General features: G+C 35.8%; 3 protein-coding genes across 4 annotated transcripts in view; 1 reads left to right on the forward strand and 2 right to left on the reverse strand.

Moving 5' to 3' along the window:
• LOC111457299 (E3 ubiquitin-protein ligase CSU1-like) overlaps positions 1–1,021 on the forward strand; it is a 3,582-nt gene extending 2,561 nt beyond the window's left edge. Inside the window, exon 3 of the mRNA XM_023099527.1 lies at positions 534–1,021. The gene's annotated coding sequence lies outside the window, so the exon portion shown is untranslated. The remainder of the gene's footprint in view (positions 1–533) is intronic.
• Positions 1,022–5,418: 4,397 nt separating this feature from the next.
• On the reverse strand, positions 5,419–7,145 carry LOC111457150 (transcription factor MYB102-like). Its single transcript, XM_023099310.1, has 3 exons — positions 6,973–7,145; positions 6,766–6,895; positions 5,419–6,139 (listed from the first exon to the last, which is right to left on the reverse strand). Exons 1-3 carry the CDS (start codon positions 7,103–7,105, stop codon positions 5,485–5,487), a joined length of 918 nt encoding a protein of 305 aa, XP_022955078.1. The 5' UTR covers positions 7,106–7,145; the 3' UTR covers positions 5,419–5,484.
• Positions 7,146–14,255: 7,110 nt separating this feature from the next.
• LOC111457235 (sugar carrier protein C) lies at positions 14,256–17,126 on the reverse strand. 2 transcript variants are annotated; one of them, XM_023099426.1, is made up of 5 exons: positions 16,912–17,126; positions 16,505–16,827; positions 15,656–16,285; positions 14,665–14,939; positions 14,256–14,597 (listed from the first exon to the last, which is right to left on the reverse strand). In XM_023099426.1, exons 1-5 carry the CDS (start codon positions 17,042–17,044, stop codon positions 14,390–14,392), a joined length of 1,569 nt encoding a protein of 522 aa, XP_022955194.1. In that variant the 5' UTR covers positions 17,045–17,126; the 3' UTR covers positions 14,256–14,389. The 2 variants fall into 2 exon arrangements, with proteins under 2 accessions (XP_022955194.1, XP_022955195.1); XM_023099427.1 differs by having other exon boundaries at positions 14,256–14,530; positions 14,598–14,939.
• Between the last annotated feature and the right edge of the window lie 3,527 nt (positions 17,127–20,653).

The following is a 20,653-nucleotide window of genomic DNA, read 5'->3' on the forward strand; positions in this document are numbered from 1 at the left end:
CCCCCCCCCCCCTCCCCCGGGCCTAGCGTCGCTAGCACTCGTTCCCTTCTCTAGGACCTCCAATTCACTCCTTTGGGGCCAACGTCCTTGCTTGCACATTGCACTATGTTTGGCTCTGATACCATTTGTAACAGTCCAAGTCCACTACTTGTCTTCTTTGGGATTTCCATTTTGGGTTTGGGAGAGCTTGCACATTGCACTAGGGAGAGCTTTCTACACCCTTATAAAGAATGTTTCGTTCTTCTCCCCAACCGATGTGGGATCTCATAGGATTCCTCAACGCTTTTTATTTAAACATATTTAGCCTAAATGCTTCTTTAGGGTGTGTTAGGTAGGGCGGGTTAGAAATAACTTTTTAATTAAGATGCTTCAAAATAAAGTTTTAAATCCCAACGAAGTTAGATTTATATTATTGTTAATAGTTGTTAACTTATTGTGTTCCACGTGATATGATTAATTTTCAATATCCAACTGTCTTATTCATGATATGTCAACAAGTGGGGAAATATTTTCATTTTGGGTTCAATTAACAGGGAAATGTGTGGAAATAAGATGGGAAAATGCAGTACAAGTACTCAACCAGTACAATGTACTGCAAAGGTAACCCAAGAGATCAAATCAGCAGCCATGGGAAAGGACTGAGTACAACAATTCATGGTGTTCATAGCCAATGCTTGTACTGCAAAATCCACACCAGTTTTGCTATAAGTAGCAGTGTAAATGCAAGATTGAACATACCGTGGTGTGCCTTTTGGTTTGTTTCTTTAAGAACTGGAGATTGAATTTGGTGGGAGTGCTGGCAGCATTACAATAGGCACAGTGAAGTGCTGAAGAACCCCCGAAGGAACCAACTTTTGGTTCTAATTTCAGTCATTCGCTTGCTTCCCTGTGTCTGTTGTAATATTGCCCACAACTCCTAGTCTTCGCCTATTCTTAGACTTGTAACGACTTATGTTCAAGATTTGATATCTTATAGCTTCGATATGATCACATTACTTATTCTTTCTTTTTAGGAGTAAAGGCTACTCTCACATACCAACATGAGCCCTGCTAAAATACGGTGTCTTCACTCATATGCAATCTCACGGATAGCTCCAGCGTTTTCCTTCGACATAGTCACATTACTTATTCTTCGCTTTTACTATCCTTATAGACCAACACGAGTCCTTCTATTAGCATACTTTATCCTCTTTCACATGTATTTTAAGAAAATTTCTAAGAGTTGCTTCCGACAAAATACAATTAACTATAAAGTTTCTATGATTGAGTTTTTGAAAAAAATATGCTTCTTATAAAATCTTTTTTAGTCATCTTATCCTTCAAGATTACTCTTATTTGAACGTGGCCTCGATTCATTTTAACTATTTAAAAATAATTACAAATCATACCTTATAACTAAGAATATGGGTAATTATAAATAACTTTCCATACGTTTATTCATTTTTTTAAACAAATAGAATAAATTAATAACCTATCAGACAAAAATAAATAAATAAATAAATAATTATAAGAGTTGAGTTGGATTGAGTTACTATAATATTTAATTGTGTAAAGTTATTTTTTCTGGAACCAAATTCTTTTGGGTTCAAAGAGAAAAAAAATCAAGTAAACCTGATCCATTATAAAACATGGTGCGACGATGGTGAAAGAATAAGAACCCTACCCAACCAAAAAATCCATGGCACCATGCCACCATGCCCATCCCGCTCGTAGACGTAGGCTGAGTGTCACAATTGCACTCTTGTGACAGCAGGATAGCGATTGTGCCGCACTTGTTCTAATCCAACGAATAAGTTAGCCGTGACAAATTCGGACTTCGCGGACAAAATCGGAGTATGCTCGAGCCTCGGATCATGTTTGCGAGAAATGTTTTAGAAAATGTGAGCAAGAAAATACATTTGAAAACAAATGAAAGAATCGAAGAAAGCAATGCTATATGACTATAAGCAAAGAAAGAAACACCACGACTTAAATAGCATATAATTCAAGGTATGAACAAGTGACAATTAGTCATATCCCCATATATCCCCATATAGTACACTTTGGGGTATTTTAGCCCTAGCGGGTATAGATATGATTTTGGTGAACAGTCACCTTCGTATTGACACAACATGAAATTGTAAAAGCCTATCTAAAAAGAAAATACGTAAAAGGGATTTAGTATAGGCATGCGACCATGGACAATACATCCTAGACAAACATGATCGGGACATCTGACATGTGATCATAGACAACACGCCTTGGACAAGTATGACCATGACACTGAACACACTACACCGCTCCCAATCTCACTCGTCACTCACTGCCACATGATGTCTGTAGTCACACATTGCTCCTACTCCCCCTCTTAGTTGCACATCCAACCAACAAATCAGAGTAAACTATTCTAAACCTTTCGTCTTACCCCGACGTCTCAACCTAACCTAATCAAAAAACAAAGAGTTGGGTTGTGAAACAAGTTCGGATTACTCGGGTTAGTCCAAAAAGTTTCTCCAACCGAAATGGTTGGGTGGGAATGTTTGTTAGTTCCTAATTATTCTAAAGAAAAGGGAGTACAATGCTAGGTTGTAGTACAAACCAAAAAATAGTACAAAAACATATCTTTTACCAAAGTCATCAAACATCCAATTAATTAGAAACAACCAAAAGAAGGAAAGGAAAATGCATAAGCAACCCATAAGGGATAGTACAAATGTATACAACTAGCTGTGTACTGCAGCCCCTCCACCATTCAATATAAAAAGTATCCATAAACAAAGGGAACGGCCTCCATTATCTCAAACCAGATTGAAAGATACGTCATTGAGTGCAGCGTTGATGTAATGACACCAATTATAACTCCATGTTTCCATCAGCGCTACATTCAATCACGTTTCTTCCTCATTTCTGGCTCTACTTTTGTAGCTGCTTTCAGGTATGCCATTCTTGATCAGTTTGTTCATTGTTTTATTGTTATTTGTGTGTATAACAGAATATGGGGGAACCCCAAATTCGCAAAAGAAGAACTTTGTGATGTGTTACGGCGGCGAGGGGAAGGTCGAGTGCGTTTTGAGTGGCAATGGTGCTGAAGTTGCTGCGGGTGTGGGTGGTCGGAGCCTCCGGGCAAGGGCGGTGTTCCACAAATATGAAAGAAAGAATCGAACATTCGAATGAATTTTCTAGTCTCGATTGTAATTTTTTTGTAACGATTCATGTCTAGGATTTGAAATCTGGATTCGATATACTTGATGATCTTGGCATTCTCCAATATCCATTGCTACGTGGTCACATTACTTGTTTCTCGCTTCTAAGAATGAAACTATTCCTATATACCAACACGAGTTCTTCCCGTATGTTTTATCCTCACTCACGTGCATTTGAGGAAAATTTTCAGTAGGTTACCCGACTAGGAATGTAACAATCCAAGCACTCATATACCAAGAGTTCTTTCTGCATGTTTTGTCCTCACTCACATGCATTCGAGAAAAACTTTCTCTTACAATTGAACCATCGAAAAAGAATGTAGCAGCCCAAGCCCACTGCAGATAGATATTGTCCTCTTTAGGCTTTCCCTTCCAGGCTTCTCCTCAAGATTTTAAAATGTGTCTGCTAGAGAGAGGTCTCCACGCCCTTGTAAAGAATGTTTCGTTAGAGAGGTCTCCAAACCCTTGTAAAGAATGTTTCGTTAGAGAGGTCTCCACACCCTTGTACGTTAGAGAGGTCTCCACACCCTTGTAAAGAATGTTTCATTTCACTCTCCAACTGATGTGAGATCTCACAATCCACCTCTTTCAGGGGCCAGCGTCCTCGCTGCACACACCTAGTGTCTATCCCCCCTTCGAGGCTCAACGTCCTCGTTGACACACCGCTCAATGTCTGACTCTAACACCAATTGTAACAACTCAAGCCTACTGCAGTAGATATTGTCCTCTTTGGGTTTTCACTTCCAGGCTTCTTTTCAAGGTTTTAAAACACGTCTAACGGGAGAGGTTTCCACATCGTTATAAAAAATATTTTGTTCCCCTCTCCAATTGAGGAAGGATCTCACAAGGAAAGTACACCTTGTTTTACATATGAATTTAAAATAACAAAGTACACCATTTGTTCAATACTTGAGTCACTTTGACTATACCTTTGAGATTGACACTTTATTCGTGACTTGAGAATTTTATTTACATTGCTAAATATTAAGGGCATGATTGTGATACCATATTAGGAATCACGAACCTCTCAGTAGTATGATATTGTATACTTTGAGCATAAGCTTTTATGATTTTGTTTTTTATTTTTTCTCGTTAGATAAATGGAATCAGGATGAGATTATATTCTTCATCTCCATCTAAATCGCTGCCTTGCCCCATTTAATTATATATATAAATTAAATTTAAAAAAAATTAATTAATTTTGAGAGTCTAATTATAATATTTATAGAATTTTTTTTAAGGATCGAAAATTATATTATAATATTAAAGTTTGAATTTTTTTTAATTCATATTAGATGATGGCCTTGCATTATTGAGACTACGTGTCCGAATATGCTGACGTAGGACTCATTAAGGTCTTGGTTTTGAGATTTTTGACTAAAAAAGCAATAAATACAAAATGTGGGGTCGAAAGTGACATAATCACACATGAACCATGCCGTGATTGTCAATAAAGCATTTAACACCGTCTTCCTTGTGGTCCCCACCGTATTCCCGCCACGTAGCCTTTGACTTTTTCAAAAAAATATATATATATAATATATAATGAAATTATCGTAATAATCGCCATGCCTGATTGTCACTTTTAACTATAAACAGGAGCTGAATCTGACACATGTCACCACCATTTAGCCACCGTCAACTCCGCCACCTACCGCCCTGTCTCCTCGCCGGAATCATGGTTTTTGGTCTTTTTCTCTAAATTCGTTCAAAGAGTTCCTCTTGCTCCCGATTGTCCGGAGTGCATCCTATATTGATTAGTTAAGGAATGATCATAAGCTTATACGTAAAAAATACATATTTATTGGTACAAGATTTTTTTGAAAAAATCAAAATGAAAGTCACGAACGTTTATCCTCAAAGTGGACAATATCATTTTTTTGGAAAAATCAAAAGTAAAGTCATGAACGTTTATACTCAAAGTGGACAATATCATACCATCGTAGAGTTGGTATCAAAGTCGTGTCCTTAATTATAAGGGTCGAACAAAATGTGTACTTTGTTTGAGGGCCCTCAATGAAAAAATCGAAACTTGATTAAAGAGATGTTATTCGAGAATTCCATAAACCTCAGGAGAGACTCTGTGATGTACTTTGTTCGAGAGAAAGATGATTGGGTGTGTCAAAGAAATTGTATCGTGAGGTTATGAACGTACGGGTCAACGAACAATAAAGCCATAATTGTCGAACCCATTTGACGATTATGGTAGTTTTTACTTTTGGTATCATGACGGGTTCGTAACTATTTCGCAATGCTTCAAATTGTCGAAAGTTTAAATTTTTCGGATTTATTTGACTTTTCATTACATGAAAGCTTCATCAAAAATATCATGGAGTTCAAAATTCAAAATCTGGCTGCAGTAACTTTCTTTTTCATCCTCCGCCGCACTTGTGAAGTTCGTTGAGTTTGAATTCATCTGTGTGGGGCTTGAAGAACAAGGCGAACATAAGTTCTTGTTCTTGTTCTTGCCCTCGACGGAACATAGCGTCGGTGCGAGCTCTTGCTGATCCAAGCCATGATAGTCATAACCCAGCAACTCAAAATTAGCATCCAGGTTCAAACATGACGGCAAAATCGGGCCACTTAGCCACTCATCATTGAATTCACTTCCAGTTGGCTCCACCAGCTGTTGTTCATGAGGAAATTGAATGGTTGGCGAAGAATTTTGAGGCGAAAAGCTTGGACTTCTACGTTCAGAAGACATTAATGAGGCAGCCAATTTTAGAAGCTCCGGATTGACTAATGGTTGAATTCCTAGCAGGCTTGAAACCTTCATTTGTGAAGAGCTGTAGAGAGTCGAGCGTAAAATGGCGGACAAGTCTAGAAGGTCGAGACGCGGGCTGTGGGTTACTGGATCGATTCCCATTCTTAGAAGCCTTTTTCTTATGTGGGTGTTCCAATAGTTCTTTATTTCGTTGTCCGTTCTTCCTGGTAATCGAGTTGCAATTGCAGACCACCTGAATGATTGAAATTAAACAAATTTTTGTTATGACATTAAGTGAAACTGTCGTGGAAGGGAGTTCTATATTAGCTAATTAAGAGGATCATTATGGTGGGTTTATAAGCAAATAATACTATCTACAGAGATCTTTTGGGAAAACTAAAAGAAAAACCACGAGAAGTTATGCTCAAAGTGGACAATATCATAATATCGTGGAGATTCGTGATTCCTAATATGGTATCAGAATCATGCCCTTAACTTAGCCATGTCAATAGAATCCTCAAATTTCGAATAAAGAACTTGTGAGCCTCGAAGGTGTAGTCAAAAGTGACTCAAGTGTCGAACAAAGAGTGTACTTTGTTCGAGGGCTCCAGAGAAAGAGTCGAGCCTCGATTAAAGAGAGGCTGTTCGAGGGCTCAGAGGAGGCTCTTTGGTATACTTTGATCGAGAGAAGGATTGTTGGAAGGGAGCCTCACGTTGGGTTTATAAGTAAGAAATACATCTCCATTGATACGAGACCTTTTGAGGAAACTAAAAGCAAAGTCACGAGAGCTTATGCTTAAAGTGGACAATATCATACAATTACAGAGAGTCATGGTTTCTAATAGAAACTACCTGAAATTCAGTAAAATTTAGACTTACTTGTTGCCTAAAACACTATGGAGCTGAATAATGGTTTCTTCCTCCTCGAACGAAAATCTCCCTCGTTTGATATCAGGTCTAAGATAATTAGTCCATCTCAAACGACAGCTCTTCCCACATCTTTGGAGCCCTACAAGTTTCCAAAAATAGAAAAGGTTTGATTTTTAAGAAGAATATGGTGCACACACAAGTAAAGGCGTATAGTACCTGCATTCTTGGGAAGATTCCTCCAGTTGCCATGTCCATTTTTTTGTATGTAATCAAGCAATTTGTGATCTTCCTCAGGCGTCCATGGCCCTTTCTTGAGCCCAGTGCTATCGCAGCAAGGTGTTCTTCCCATGGTGATTCTTCAAATCCAGGAGGGAGAAATAGAGGACATTAAGTCCTAATGGAAGAGAGTTGTATATATAAGCAAAGGAAGGCTTAGAATTGAAGGCTAAGATTGATGGGTTTGGTGGCAGCTCTTTGCGAATCAATATGGAGACGTGTCCTCCTTTACAGCGCTGCTGATTGTGATTTGTACTCTCTCTCTCTCTCTCTCTCGCACGTGTTCATCACTTTCATTTTCTGCACTTTACATCTGTTTAAGTCTAGGAGGCATTGGGCCGTGTAGAGGTAAGGTCGAGCTGAATGACTTGGTCGAGCGTAGAAGCAAGTTGGTTGTGTTGCAGACGATTGAACATATACGCGTAGGCGGCGTGTGTGGTCGAACAATCTTGAATTTTGCACAAGCGATGCTCGGTTGGTGAAGACAAACCTCGCCTAAGATTGGTCATGAGCATGTCAAGATCACAACGCTACATGGTTGAAAAAGTACGATCGTGACATAATCACCCGAATCGTGTCTATGCTCTAGCTCAAATGTGGTTAGTTGAATGTAAAAATACTCATAAAACATACTTTGTACATTTCAACTTCTACCAAATAATATATACCAATCATGTTATTTAAGAATCCAAAAGTACTAATCGTTCTTCTCTAAGAAATGTTTCATGACTATTACTGTTAGACGAACACTCCACTCGTAACCCAGCAGATAAAGTACTTTACATAGTCCGTTTTAGGGATTGGCGCGTAACCCAACAGATAAAGTACATTACAAAGTCCGTTTTAGGAATTGGAGTGTAACCCAGCAGATAAAATACATTACATAGTCCGTTTTAGGGATTGGAGCGAAACCCAGACTTACCCATTGAGTGACTTTGGCACTGGAAGTTTCAAAAATGGGGTACTAACTCTCGTAGCTTTGCTTTGGACTTCTCCGAAAATGCCTCATACAAATGGATAGAGTATTCCTTCATTATAAACCCATGATCATTCCCTAAATTAACCAAAGTGTGACTTTCATCATCCAACAATTACGATCCGTGATTTCAACATGATGCTTAATGTTCGAGTTTGGACAAACAACTCGAGCAAATTAACTCACAATACCACTTGCTAATTACGCATAAGCTTGACAACCTACGTGCACCGATGTTCACTGGAGTATGGATCATCCACACCATTCTAACTTATTCCGTTCAACACCAACTACAGTTATCTGAATTTTTTCATTGATGGGTTAATATTATATTTTCCAAATTTTATAAAATTAATTCAAATAATTTTAGGGATATAATTAATAATGTAAATGCCCTTGACTTATGTCCTCAAGATAAATTGGTGGATCACATTTTCTTGGGAAATAAAGAACTCCAGCTGTAACGAATAAAAACAAGCCACGTAATCCACACTTTTTTCAGCACTCTGCCACTGTAGCCATTAATTAGTTTGACTAAAACATTTTTTATATATATTTTTAGGAATTGACAATTTTATCCCTCACCTATTAATTTCGGACGGAATATACCCAATGTCGAATTGGTCATTTCCTTACAAATGCAATTAATAATTGGGTGTTTTCCGAAATTTAGAAACATTTATTATTTCCAACCAATCAACATTTTTCCATTTTCTTTCTTCACTAATTTCAAGATAATTTTCTTTTTCTATAAAATATTCATAAATTAAAAAAATAACAAAATTATTGACATTTATTATAATATTTTATATCATTATTTTTATGCATGTGTTTCTAATAATTGTTTTTTCTAGAGATTTGAAATTTTAAAACTAAATTAATAAATTAAATAAGCCGTATTACTCGAGATTTTGACCAATTCAAACCATTAACATTGAGTTGGGTTAGTTTTACAGGTTAACCCCACTAGCTCGAAAATAAGTTTACAGTCCAACTCAATTTTACCTTATTCTACGATACACGAATATTAAAAATATGTTAATATTTTACCAATAAAGTATGTAATTAGATTATTATATGCCTATATTTGTGATTGAATTACCTAAAAAAGCAACCTACGATTGATTACCAAAAATTATATAAAATTAAAAATTTAATATAAAAATATATATTAATAATTAATAAAGTGCTGACTTTGGTAAAGGTTACATATCTTAATGCTGAAATAAGATACGAGATCCAAGGGTTGTGTGGTGTGAATTTAAAACTGCTATTTAAAATTATCTTTTTTATTATTATTATTATTTTTAATATTAAAAAATAAAAATTGAATCTCAACCACTGATCTCGGTATTAGCTGAGGTGTAAATTATAAATTAATTGTTGTTTAAATAAATAATTACAGGCTAATGTTCTAATTATTTAAAAGTTTTATTTATTTTCATTTAAAACTGGTTGAGTTGGTGTCCCGAACAATTACAATCCAACCTAACTCAACCTCTATTTTCAGATTTGATTAGATTACGTTGTCGAGTTGCTAACTAGAATCTCATAAAGTTCAAATATCAAATACTCACACGTCACAACGTATCGTTAACATCGACTACAAACGTCAAATATTTTTAATATTCATAATAATCTTAAAAGTACGGTATAGTTAGATTGGGTTGTAACCTTATTTTCAGGTTGAGCGAGTTGCCCCGACCAAGAAAATGTTAGCTCTCGAACCAACCCTAATTTTTCAATTTTTCAAAAATTCAACCCAATCCAACCTTTATGATCCAGAGTTGGATAGTCCGAGTTGGCCAGGGTCTCAATATTCTTTTTTTTTTTCTATTTTTTTTCTATTTTTCAAATTTTTTTAATATTTAATATTAATATTTAAAGTCTCATGTCTTCCAAAACTATACCTGTCACATGCATTAAATTACTCGATTTTATAAATTTAGAGAGAACATTCAATGCATGATGTCGAAATAATAGTCTAGACCAACTTGGGATATAAACTCCAAAAACACTTTTAATATTTTTTTTAAAAAAAATTAAAAATACCCATACAATTTAAAAAACATGCATGAATTTCAAAAGCAACATTAAATTTTTTTGGAGATAATCGATGAAGTGTCGATAGACGATTTTCGTCCTTATATTAAGAATACAAGAAATTTAAATCTTTGTTTTATAAAGGTATAGGGTATTAATTCTACTTTAAAACGTATTTTTTTAACACAATACCGAGAGTAAAAATATTTTGAATTTTTAAATAAATTGAGTTATTAATGAAATTTTTTATATTTTAGAGGCATCTTATTAAACAGTACTAAAAGAATGATATTTTTGAAACAACATGCTAACGATTTTCATACAAAACTTGTAAGAGTATTTTTTTTACCTTTTTTAAATTTTAATAATATTATTAAAAATTTTGAAACTGAATTCATAATTATACAAGCTACCCATTAATACCTATAAATAATGAAAATATAAATTAATTAAATATTGAAAATAAAATAAAATATACTATTAATCAAATTAAAAAAAAAATATTAAGATATAATATCTTAGATATATTTCATAACTAATTATTATAATATATTCTTCCAATATTATATTTCAACCAAAGGGTAGGAGTATTTTTGAGATGAATATTTTTATTTTATAAATTATATCAAACCAATTAATTAAGATAATCTAATAAATATTATTAAATTTGTCATTGCTTTAAAAAAAAACTTTTATTTTTGTTATAAAACAACATTCTTTCATAAATAATACAGATAAATATCTTATTATCATATAAATTAAACGTATTTTTTTTTATATCTTAACCGGGACAGTGTCAGTTTACATTAATATATCAAATTAAAAAAATAATTAATCGTCGTGGATGACAACGAGGTATCCAAGAAAATGACGTGGCGATTCAGTTGTCCTTATCCAAATGTTTTGGAAAAAGCGAAACGTGGCAATATGGGCCCCACCTGCTACCCCTAGTTTTCATCGAAAGTCAGCCCATTTAAACGAATCCTACACCGATTACCGAACACGCCGGTCGTTTCAGCTGAGCAAGCTCCACTCTACTACTTCCTTCTACAGACCATTGTCGCTGCTCTTTTACGGCGGCGAGTCCGGCGGAATGAATGATCAGAGGGCGGAGCGCGAGCCGGCGGCGAAGGGGCTGAGGGACCCTTCTGGATCTTCGAACCAGACGGCGGGGTTTTGCAGTGCTGTGGGTTCGATTGCAGCAATGGCGGCTAAGGCGGAGAAGGTTAAGCGGGCGGAGGAGTCTCTCAGAACGGTTATGTATTTGAGCTGTTGGGGCCCTAACTAAACGCCGTCGTTTTCTCTTGGAAACGATGTCGTTTAGGGTGTAAATTTGTTCATGCTTCTTTTTTTTAATCTAAATCATAGTTTAAAATGTTGATAGGTCAAAGATTTTTTTTGGTAATCTATTAAATTAATACGTAATTTGTTTACCTTAAATTATGTCTCTCGAGAATGAGTTCAACATTTGTAACGACTTAGGTTTAAGATTCAGATCAAAATTTGAAATCTGAATTTGACACTTGATAGTTTCAACATTGTATTCTCATAAACCAATATGAGTTCTTCTAGCATATTTTATTTTCTTTCACATGCATATGTGAAAAATTTCAGTAAGCCACTCAACAATTTTTTTTTTCTACAGGGTAATGATTTTGAATCCCTTATACATATTTTTGGAAAATTATTAACAAAATTGAAAATAACAAGGCACGGTAATCGATTTTATTATTGATTAATTTTGTTATGTCGTACAAGATTCAAGGGTGTTGATGATGAAAATCCGAACTCAGCTAATTTAGGGAATGATCGTGCGTTTATATAATCAAATAATACTCTCTTCATTGGAGTGAAAGAATACTCTCTCTATTGGAGTGAGACCTTTTGGAGAAATCTAGATAAAACCATGAAAGTTTATGCTTAGAGTGGAGTGAGGCCTTTTAGGGAAACTCAAGTTTATGCTCAAAGTGGACAATATCATACTGGTGGAGAGTGGTGTTTCTCTGACAAAGGGTTTTATGGTAATTTTGGTGTAACAATTTTTGTTATAGGATAGGAATGCCACACATTTATGCAAATGATAGTAATTTTAGAAGAAACTCAAAATGGTGGATTATGAAATTCAAGCAAATGTCAATGTGAAATATGAATATAGAAACTGGGCTGTCTTTATAATGGGCCTATGTCCATTTGGGCCCCCAAGCACGTTCATGGGCCGATTGGATTTGGGCCAGTCGAACTACCCAATTCAAAAGAAAACTTAAGGTAACGAAAATGATAAAGATTTCATTTTTTTTCAATACAGAAAGAGCATCAAGATAGCCAATAGAAGTATAGAGAAAATTATGCTCGACGAAAGACTCACCGACGTATCACCGACGTACCTCATTCAAATTAGTTTTCTCCATACAACATAGTCTGTATCGGCAACCAAACATAATCATCAATGAATTTCAAACAGAACGCACGTAATCATTATCTATGTCTAAAAAAAATATAATGATTAAAACTATGAAAATCGTGGTAAAGATGAAAATGGATTATGAATGGATGAAGGAACGAACGAATAAAATGGGACAAAATGAACGCTTTTTATCTTAAAAATAGGATAAGCTCAATCACACAATTCATGCCATTCTCATTGCCTTAGCAATCTTTCATACCAATACCGTGATCCTCATTTCCCTCTTTTTTACTCCTAACCTAATTTCTTAATTTCACACTCCATATTCTTCCCCTTTACTTATATTCTTTTATAAAGTTCGGTATTTATGGGCGTTTGAGATGTTTTACACGTCTAACAGTTCAAGTCCAGCGCTAATAGATATTGTCTTTTTTGAGCCGTTACAAATGATAACAGACTCAATCATCGGACAGTGCGAGACACTGATTGGAGTAGGGCTAGACTCTCTCCATAGTGAACGTACTTTATTTTAAAACTTTGAGAAGAAGCTCGAAAAAGAAAGATCAAATAGAACAATATCTGCTAGCGATGAGTTTGGACTATTACAACACGACTGTGTAAAAATTAACTCATGAATAAAGAGGTGTATATCTAAAGGCGGTAAGGAAATGAAAGTGACTTGGACAGAGTTAATATTTATATTTTTTGTTATAAAAGAGTTTATCTTTATAAATGATGTACGATTTAACTGTTCATAAAAAATGGCCCGTACGTGTAAATGTTATCGATTGGAGACAAAGAAAATGTAGCCATAATTGAGATATTCAAAACAATGTGCAAAGTTGTTTTCAAATGATGGGGGAAGTAGGTGGTGCTCTTCACCCATCCATACGCACACCATGGCAAGCCCATGGCCTTGGTTTAAAGACCTATGTTCTACCAACTACTCATTACCCTCCTCTTTTTGGGCGTGGGAGTGCGTTGACAAAGAAAAATCAATGGCTGCTGTTCTCCACTAGTCTATTCGACACCATAGATATTTGTCTATTTTAGTCAGTTACATATCGATTTTAAAATGCGTCTACGCCATTACGCATTTTAAAGAATGTTTCGTTCTCTTCTCTCACTAACGTGGGATCTCACAATCCACCCTTTGGGGTTGTTACGTGTCGTTTTTAAAATGCGTCTAGGCCCTTGTAAAAAATGTTTCGTTCCCCTCTCTAACTGAGGTGGGATCTCACAATTCATCCTCCTTGAGGCGGTTACATATCAGTTTTAAAACGCGTCTATGCCAAGTCTCGTTCCCTTTTCCAACCAAGGTGAGATCTCACAATCTAGTCTCTACCCTTCCCCTCTTCATTCAATGAGAGATCTCACAATCCACCTCCTGGTGCCGTTATGGATCAGTTTTAAAATGTGTCTACGTTTCTATAAGAAATGTTTTGTTCTCCTCTCCAACCAATGTGAGATCTCACAATACACTCTTTGCCTTATAAGTAATGTTCTATTCCCTCTTCAATCAATGTGGAATCTCACAATCCACCACTGGAGCCAGGTTTTAAAATCTGTCTACACTCTTATTAGAAATCTTTCGTTCCCCTCTTCAATCAATGTAGGATCTCACAATCTACCCCTATAGAGGTCAGCGTCCTAGCTGAACATCACCCCGTACCTGACTCTAATACCATTTGAAATAGCCTAAGTTCACCGCTAACAGATATTGTCCGATTTAGCCCATCACGTAACAATTTTACGCGTCTACACGTTTATAAGAAATGTTTTGTTCCTCTCTCTCAGAGATCTCACAAAATGACACCATATTTGTTCATGAAAGATAATAATTACACAATCTAAATGACAAATTGATATTGATATGTGAAGTTCATGGTAAAAAGTAACACTTACAAAGTGATTACATTAAAATAATAAGCATTCTAAGCATATCCTCCTCTTCCTCCTTTTCCCATTTCAACTCCTCTGTTCTTAGCAGGGAAATCAGTGTCACGAACAAACCTTCTCCAGTACCAATGCTTCTTCCAAACTTGGCTCATTTCTTCAATAGGAATGCCCTTTGTCTCAGGCAAGAACAAGGCTACGAAGATGGACATGACCACAACAAAGAAGGCGAAGAATATGAACAACCTCAGGCAAGAACAAGGCTACGAAGATGGACATGACCACAACAAAGAAGGCGAAGAATATGAACAACCCAAATTTCATATGGCACAGCATTGTCAAGAACACTTGAGCTATTACGAACGTGAAGAACATGTTGACTGAAACGTTTACACTTTGAGCAGCTGAACGAATCTCTAATGGAAAGATTTCACTCGGCACAAGCCAACCTAGAGGCCCCCATGACCATGCGAACCCTGCAACATATATGCAAATGAACAACACCACCACTATGGCATACCATTTGGGCAACGTATCCGGGTTCCCACTTACTCCAAATTTTGCTCCAATGGCTGCTGCCACAACCGCCTGCAAAAACCAGACACGATCAACATTTGAACTTCACGGTCTAATATCGGTTGAGGATTGTTGAGAGGATGTCCCACGTTGGCTAATGTAAGGAATGCTCATGAATTTATAAGTAAAGAATCCATGTTCATGAGGCCTTTTGAAGAAGCCCAAAGTAAGGAATGCTCATGAATTTATAAGTAAAGAATCCATGTTCATGAGGCCTTTTGAAGAAGCCCAAACTAAATCCACTTTGAGCATAGCTCAAAGTAGACATATCATACCATTGCAGAGATTCGTGGTTTCTAACATAGTATTGGAGCTATACTCTTAACTTAGTCATGTCAATAGAATCCTCAAAAGTCGAACAAAAAAGTTGTTAGCCTCGAAGGTGTAGTCAAAAGTGACTAATGGTGTACTTTGTTTGAGGACTCTAGAGAAGGTGTGATATCCCACATTGGTTGGGGAGGAGAACGAAACACCATTTTATAAGAGTGTGAAAACCTCTCCCTAGCAAGTGTTTTAAAAACTTTGAGGGGAAGCCCGTAAGGGAAAGCCCAGCCCAAAGAGGACAATCTATAATAGCGATGGGCCTGGGCCGTTACAGAAAAGTCGAGCCTCGATTAAGGGGGACTATTCGAAGACTCCATAGGCCTCAAGGGAGACTCTATAGTGTGCTTTCTTTGAGGGAAGGATTGTTGTGGATTGTTATAATGAATGATCATAAGAATACATACCTGACATATAAACATTTGAACTCCACCTTCAAGGAAAAGAAACCTCCGTCCCCATTTATCAACACCATAGATCGACACAACGGTAGCAGCAACATTAACGCAACCGGTGATGACAGCCGACATCAAAGCAGCATCGCTTCCGAACCCGATCGTGTTAAAGAGAACAGGAGCATAGAACATAATGACATTGATGCCAGTGAGCTGTTGAAAGAAGGGAATCAAGATAGCCACACTCAGATGAGGTCTATATTTTCGCTTCAAAAGATTAGTCCATGGATTCTGCACTTTCTTCGACTCATCACTGGCTGCAACAAGATCATTAAACTCTTCATCAATGTCCTCAACTCCACGGATTCTTTTCAGTTGCTGTCGAGCCTCGTCGTTGCGACCTCGCTCGATCATGGAGTTCGGAGTGTCGGGAAGAATCAACGATCCAACAGAGATTATAAGAGCAGGCACCACAGCGCCGCCCAAACTCAAACGCCATCCCCAACCACCTTTAATCTTCGCGAAGAAATAGTTCAACACATTGGCTATCAAAATCCCAATTGTAATCGACAATTGAAAACCAATATTCAGAGCTCCTCTGTATTTATATGGAGCCATTTCCGACAGATAAAGCGGCACAGACTGTAAAAAAAAAACCCAAAAAAACAACCAATTCAAAACAGAGCAATAAGAAATATCCACCGATTTCAAAAAAGAAACAAAACCCATTTTTTATTTCATGATTATGACATATAAACAACATAAATTAATGAAAATAAAACAACCCCAGTTGTGTTTGTCCAAATGTTTCGCCATCGCTCTCTGTGGGGTCAAAACAGAGCAAAAAACAGAGGAAGGTACCTGATTGGCAAATCCAATACCAAAACCAAGCAAAATACGGCCAATAATAAGCATCTCAACGTTCTTAGCAGCGGCATTAATGATAGCACCGGCGCAAAACAGGACACCACCGAACAACATAGACAATTTCCTCCCAAATTTACGCGTCACCGTCGACGCAACCAACGACGACAACAGCGCCGCTAAGTAAAGCGACGACGTGAACAACGTCAACGTCACACTGTCGTACTGACAGTACTGGTTCGACGTTTGGTTCTCGTGCTTCTTCCTGAACACCGACGGGAAGAATTTCCTCAAGAACGAGTCCATGGAAGTCACCCCACCTACACCGACCGACCCACCAAAACAAAATCAACAAAAAACCCATCTAATTCATAATCCGTCAAATAAAATTGCAGAATCCGTACCTGAAATCCCAATATCGTAGCCGAAAATCAAACCGCCCATGGCGGCAACGACACATGTTACTGTGACATACAGAGTAAGGTTGCCGGGATACTCCTTTTTACTGCCGCCGACGGCGATTCCGACAGCCGGCATTTTGGATCAAGCTCAAACAAAAACAAGATGAACTAGAAATTAAATAGCATGAGAGAGAATGGCGACAGGGTTGGAGTTGAAAAATGTTATTTATAGAGAAGATGGACAACTCCGAGCAATAAATTATTGAAAAATAATTATGAATTATCGCAAAATATTATCTTAAAATATGATAATATTTGAGCGTAGACATGGTAAATCTAGATAAGAACAGATGGGTTTTGTAATTTAAGGATTATTTTCCTTAAATCTATGCGTTGAAATTTTGTGTTTTTTTTTTTAATTATTTTTATAAAAAATTGAGTTTTGTTAAAAATATATATATATTTTTTTTAAAAAAAATTAATTAATTTGATGATGGGTCAATACCATGAGCTTTTAACCCCCTAATAAATGCTGTAGATAAGATCGTGAAATTTTGAATTTAAGATTTATTTATTTATTTATTTATTTATTATTGTTGGAATATCAAGTTGTGAGATCAGCTGAAACATGCAAGTTGGAGGTGACCGGGAATAGCCAGTCAACGCCGGTCAAATGGGAATGCTAATTCTAAGTGCATACGTCATTATTTCGTCGATATTTTTTTTACTTTTACCAAAAATAAATAAATAAATAAATAAAACCAAGTTCGTGGAAAATGGTAGGGAGTTTATGCAATACTACTCATGATAAGCTTTTCCCATCATTTGAGTCAACCATCCGTGCTCGTTCTCCTGACTGTTCAAAATAGCATTGAGCCTGCTCAACGAGAAGTCCTTGTCATTTTGAGCCTTGATAACTCGGGCCTCGTCCAATAACTAGTCCCTACTCGGAGAAAGCTCCTCCATCTTTAATCCTGACTTTAAGAAGTAAACAAGCGCTAAAAAAAAGTCCCCACGGAGCGGTTCAGGGAACTGCTCAAAAGAAAAACCGCCTGGAAGTCTGAGGACCTTTAGTACCCTACCCTACCCCCAAACCAACAGCCTTCGCGCCAAGCAAGACCGCTCGGATCATATCTATATATGAGTTGAGTTGGATTGAGTTGAGTTGGATTGAGTTGAGCCAGAGATTTTTTTTTTTTTTTGAAATAATCCAAAATTTTGGGTTGTTGGCGTTGGTCACAACTCAATTATATATTTTTCAGTTGGATTGAGTTGGATTATCGGGTTTTTTTTTTTTTTTTTTTTGTAAAAGAAATTATTTATCTATAAATATATGTTACATTAATAACTAAAATATCATAAAGATCAATACCAGACATTCACAAGTCACAATACATAACCAACATCCGTTACAAATGTCAAATATTCTTAATCTTCGTAATGTTAGGGTTGGGTTGGAACCCTATTTTCAAATTAGTTGGGATGACCCAACCATAAAATTGTTAACCCACGAACCAATCTAAATTTTTTGATTTTTCAAAATTTCAACCCAACTTTAACTGAACAAGAATTAACAAACTCAATGTTTATGGTTTGAGTTAAGTAACTAAAGCTCGTTAGATTATCGGGTCCTATGAATACCATATTCAATACTGTACAAAAAAATAATAATAATAATAGCACAAGTAAAAAAAAAAGAACGAAATGAGACGTTTAAATGTGAGCTATATTATGTGAAGTCTTTGTCTAGGTAGGCTCCACGGATATTAAAAAATAATTTATAAGTACCAAATTATAATGCGAATGAAAGGAAAATAATAGTTTTAGTTTTGATATCATATGCGATACCCAAGTGTATTGAGTGTAAAGATGTGGAAGTCAAAGAAATACACTTTGAATTTTCTTAGTTTACTTTGAAAATGCATTAAAAGCTTAGCATATAACATTGTAATTACTATGATTTGGTGATTGCAAGTCTTAAGTCTACTAGGGTGTGAGTTTTGCTTTTTGAAGGTTGAAAATTTGTTCAATGGAGTGAGGAACGAGATCTTTGAATTCTCAAGGTTTTTTTCGTTTTTCGGATCAGAAATTGAAATTATTTGTGTTGAAATATGAAGATACTCAACTCGTTCATTTAAGAGTTTTTGCTCGTTTGTTCTTATGGTGATAGTCAACTCATAAACTTCAGTTTAGTTTTGATATTTTGTTCATAGGTTTTAGATACATAAATTAAGTTATGTGAGATCCCACATTGGTTGGAGAGGAGAACGAAACATTCTTTATAAGGGTGTGGAAACCTCTCCCTAGAAAACGTGTTTTAAAACTTTGAGGAGAAACCTAGAAGAGAAAGTCCAAAAATGACAATATCTGATAGCGGTGAACTTGAGTTTTTACAAATGTATCAGAGCCAGGTTTTCAAGCAGTGTGACAGCGAGGACACTAACAGACACTGGCCACAAAGGGGGTAGATTGTGAGATCCTATATTGGTTGGAGAGGAGAATGAATCATTCCTTATAAGCGTGTGGAAACTTTGAGCCAGGTTCTAGGCGGTGTGTCAACGTCGCTGGACCGTTAAGGGGTAGATTGTGAGATACTACGCTAATTGGAGAGAAAAACGAATCATTCTTTATTATAACGGTGTGGAAACCTCTCCTTAGAAGACGCATTTTAAAACTTTAAGGGAAAAGCTCAAAAAGGATAATATTGCCATCGGTGGATTTCGGTTACAAGTTCGACAGTTTGTTATAGTTTAATGTGTATTATAACTGATGCTCGTGACAATTTTGTCTATATTTTATTTTTATTGTTATATATATTTTTAAGTTTATTGTTCATAAATTTTATAAATTTAGTCGTTGGATGATATTATAAATATATTGGTTTGATTTTCCTTTATGTGCTTTGAGTCAATATTATTTTCAAAAGTTGCTGTCTATGAAGCTGACCATAACTATAAATAAAGATTTCTTTTCAGATTTTACTTTTAAGTTTATTAATGTTTAAAGTTTTATTTTATTTTGTGTGGACTTCCTACAAACATATTATTCATATATAAAAAAAAAAAAAAAAGATTTTGGTTTTAATAAACATTCATGGACCATCCTTTTAAATTATTAATAACAATTAAAAGTCGAGTAAAAATAGCCACGATTTTATAAGAAATAGTCCACTTTGCATGTAGAGATGTCCATGAGGCGTAGACGGGAAAACCTTCCTTGTCCCCCTTTCCCATCACCTATTTTATTCTTTTTCCCTACGAGATAATCCATTTATTTTTGCGAAGATCGGAGCGGGAATTCTCCAAAGAATATACAGGGTCGAGTTCCCCGTGATAATTTTTTTCATTTATTTTTCTTTTTTAGAAAATAATTATTTTAAAATTTTCATTTTTCAATATAATCTGATAATAAATTTCATAATCAAATATATATATACAAATATAATTTTTTAAAATTTAAATTTTAATATTACTACTGAATTTAACATCAAAGAAATGTATAACATAATTTTTAATTTAAATTTTATAATTAGAGTCTCCCAATTAACTAATTTATTTTTAATATATATACTTATATGTGTGTAGAAAATATAGTTGAATTGGGACGGGGACGGAATTGACGGGGAATATAATTCCATCATCGACCTCATTTATCTAACGGAAAAAAAATGTTCCCTACTACCTCCCCATTCTCTATCTAAACGGGATCCCGAAATGTTAGTTTTCCAAAAAAAAAAAAAAAAAAA

This window comes from Cucurbita moschata, unplaced genomic scaffold (genome assembly GCF_002738365.1).
Source record: "Cucurbita moschata cultivar Rifu unplaced genomic scaffold, Cmos_1.0 Cmo_Scf00019, whole genome shotgun sequence".
In the NCBI taxonomy this organism is placed as follows: domain Eukaryota; kingdom Viridiplantae; phylum Streptophyta; class Magnoliopsida; order Cucurbitales; family Cucurbitaceae; genus Cucurbita; species Cucurbita moschata.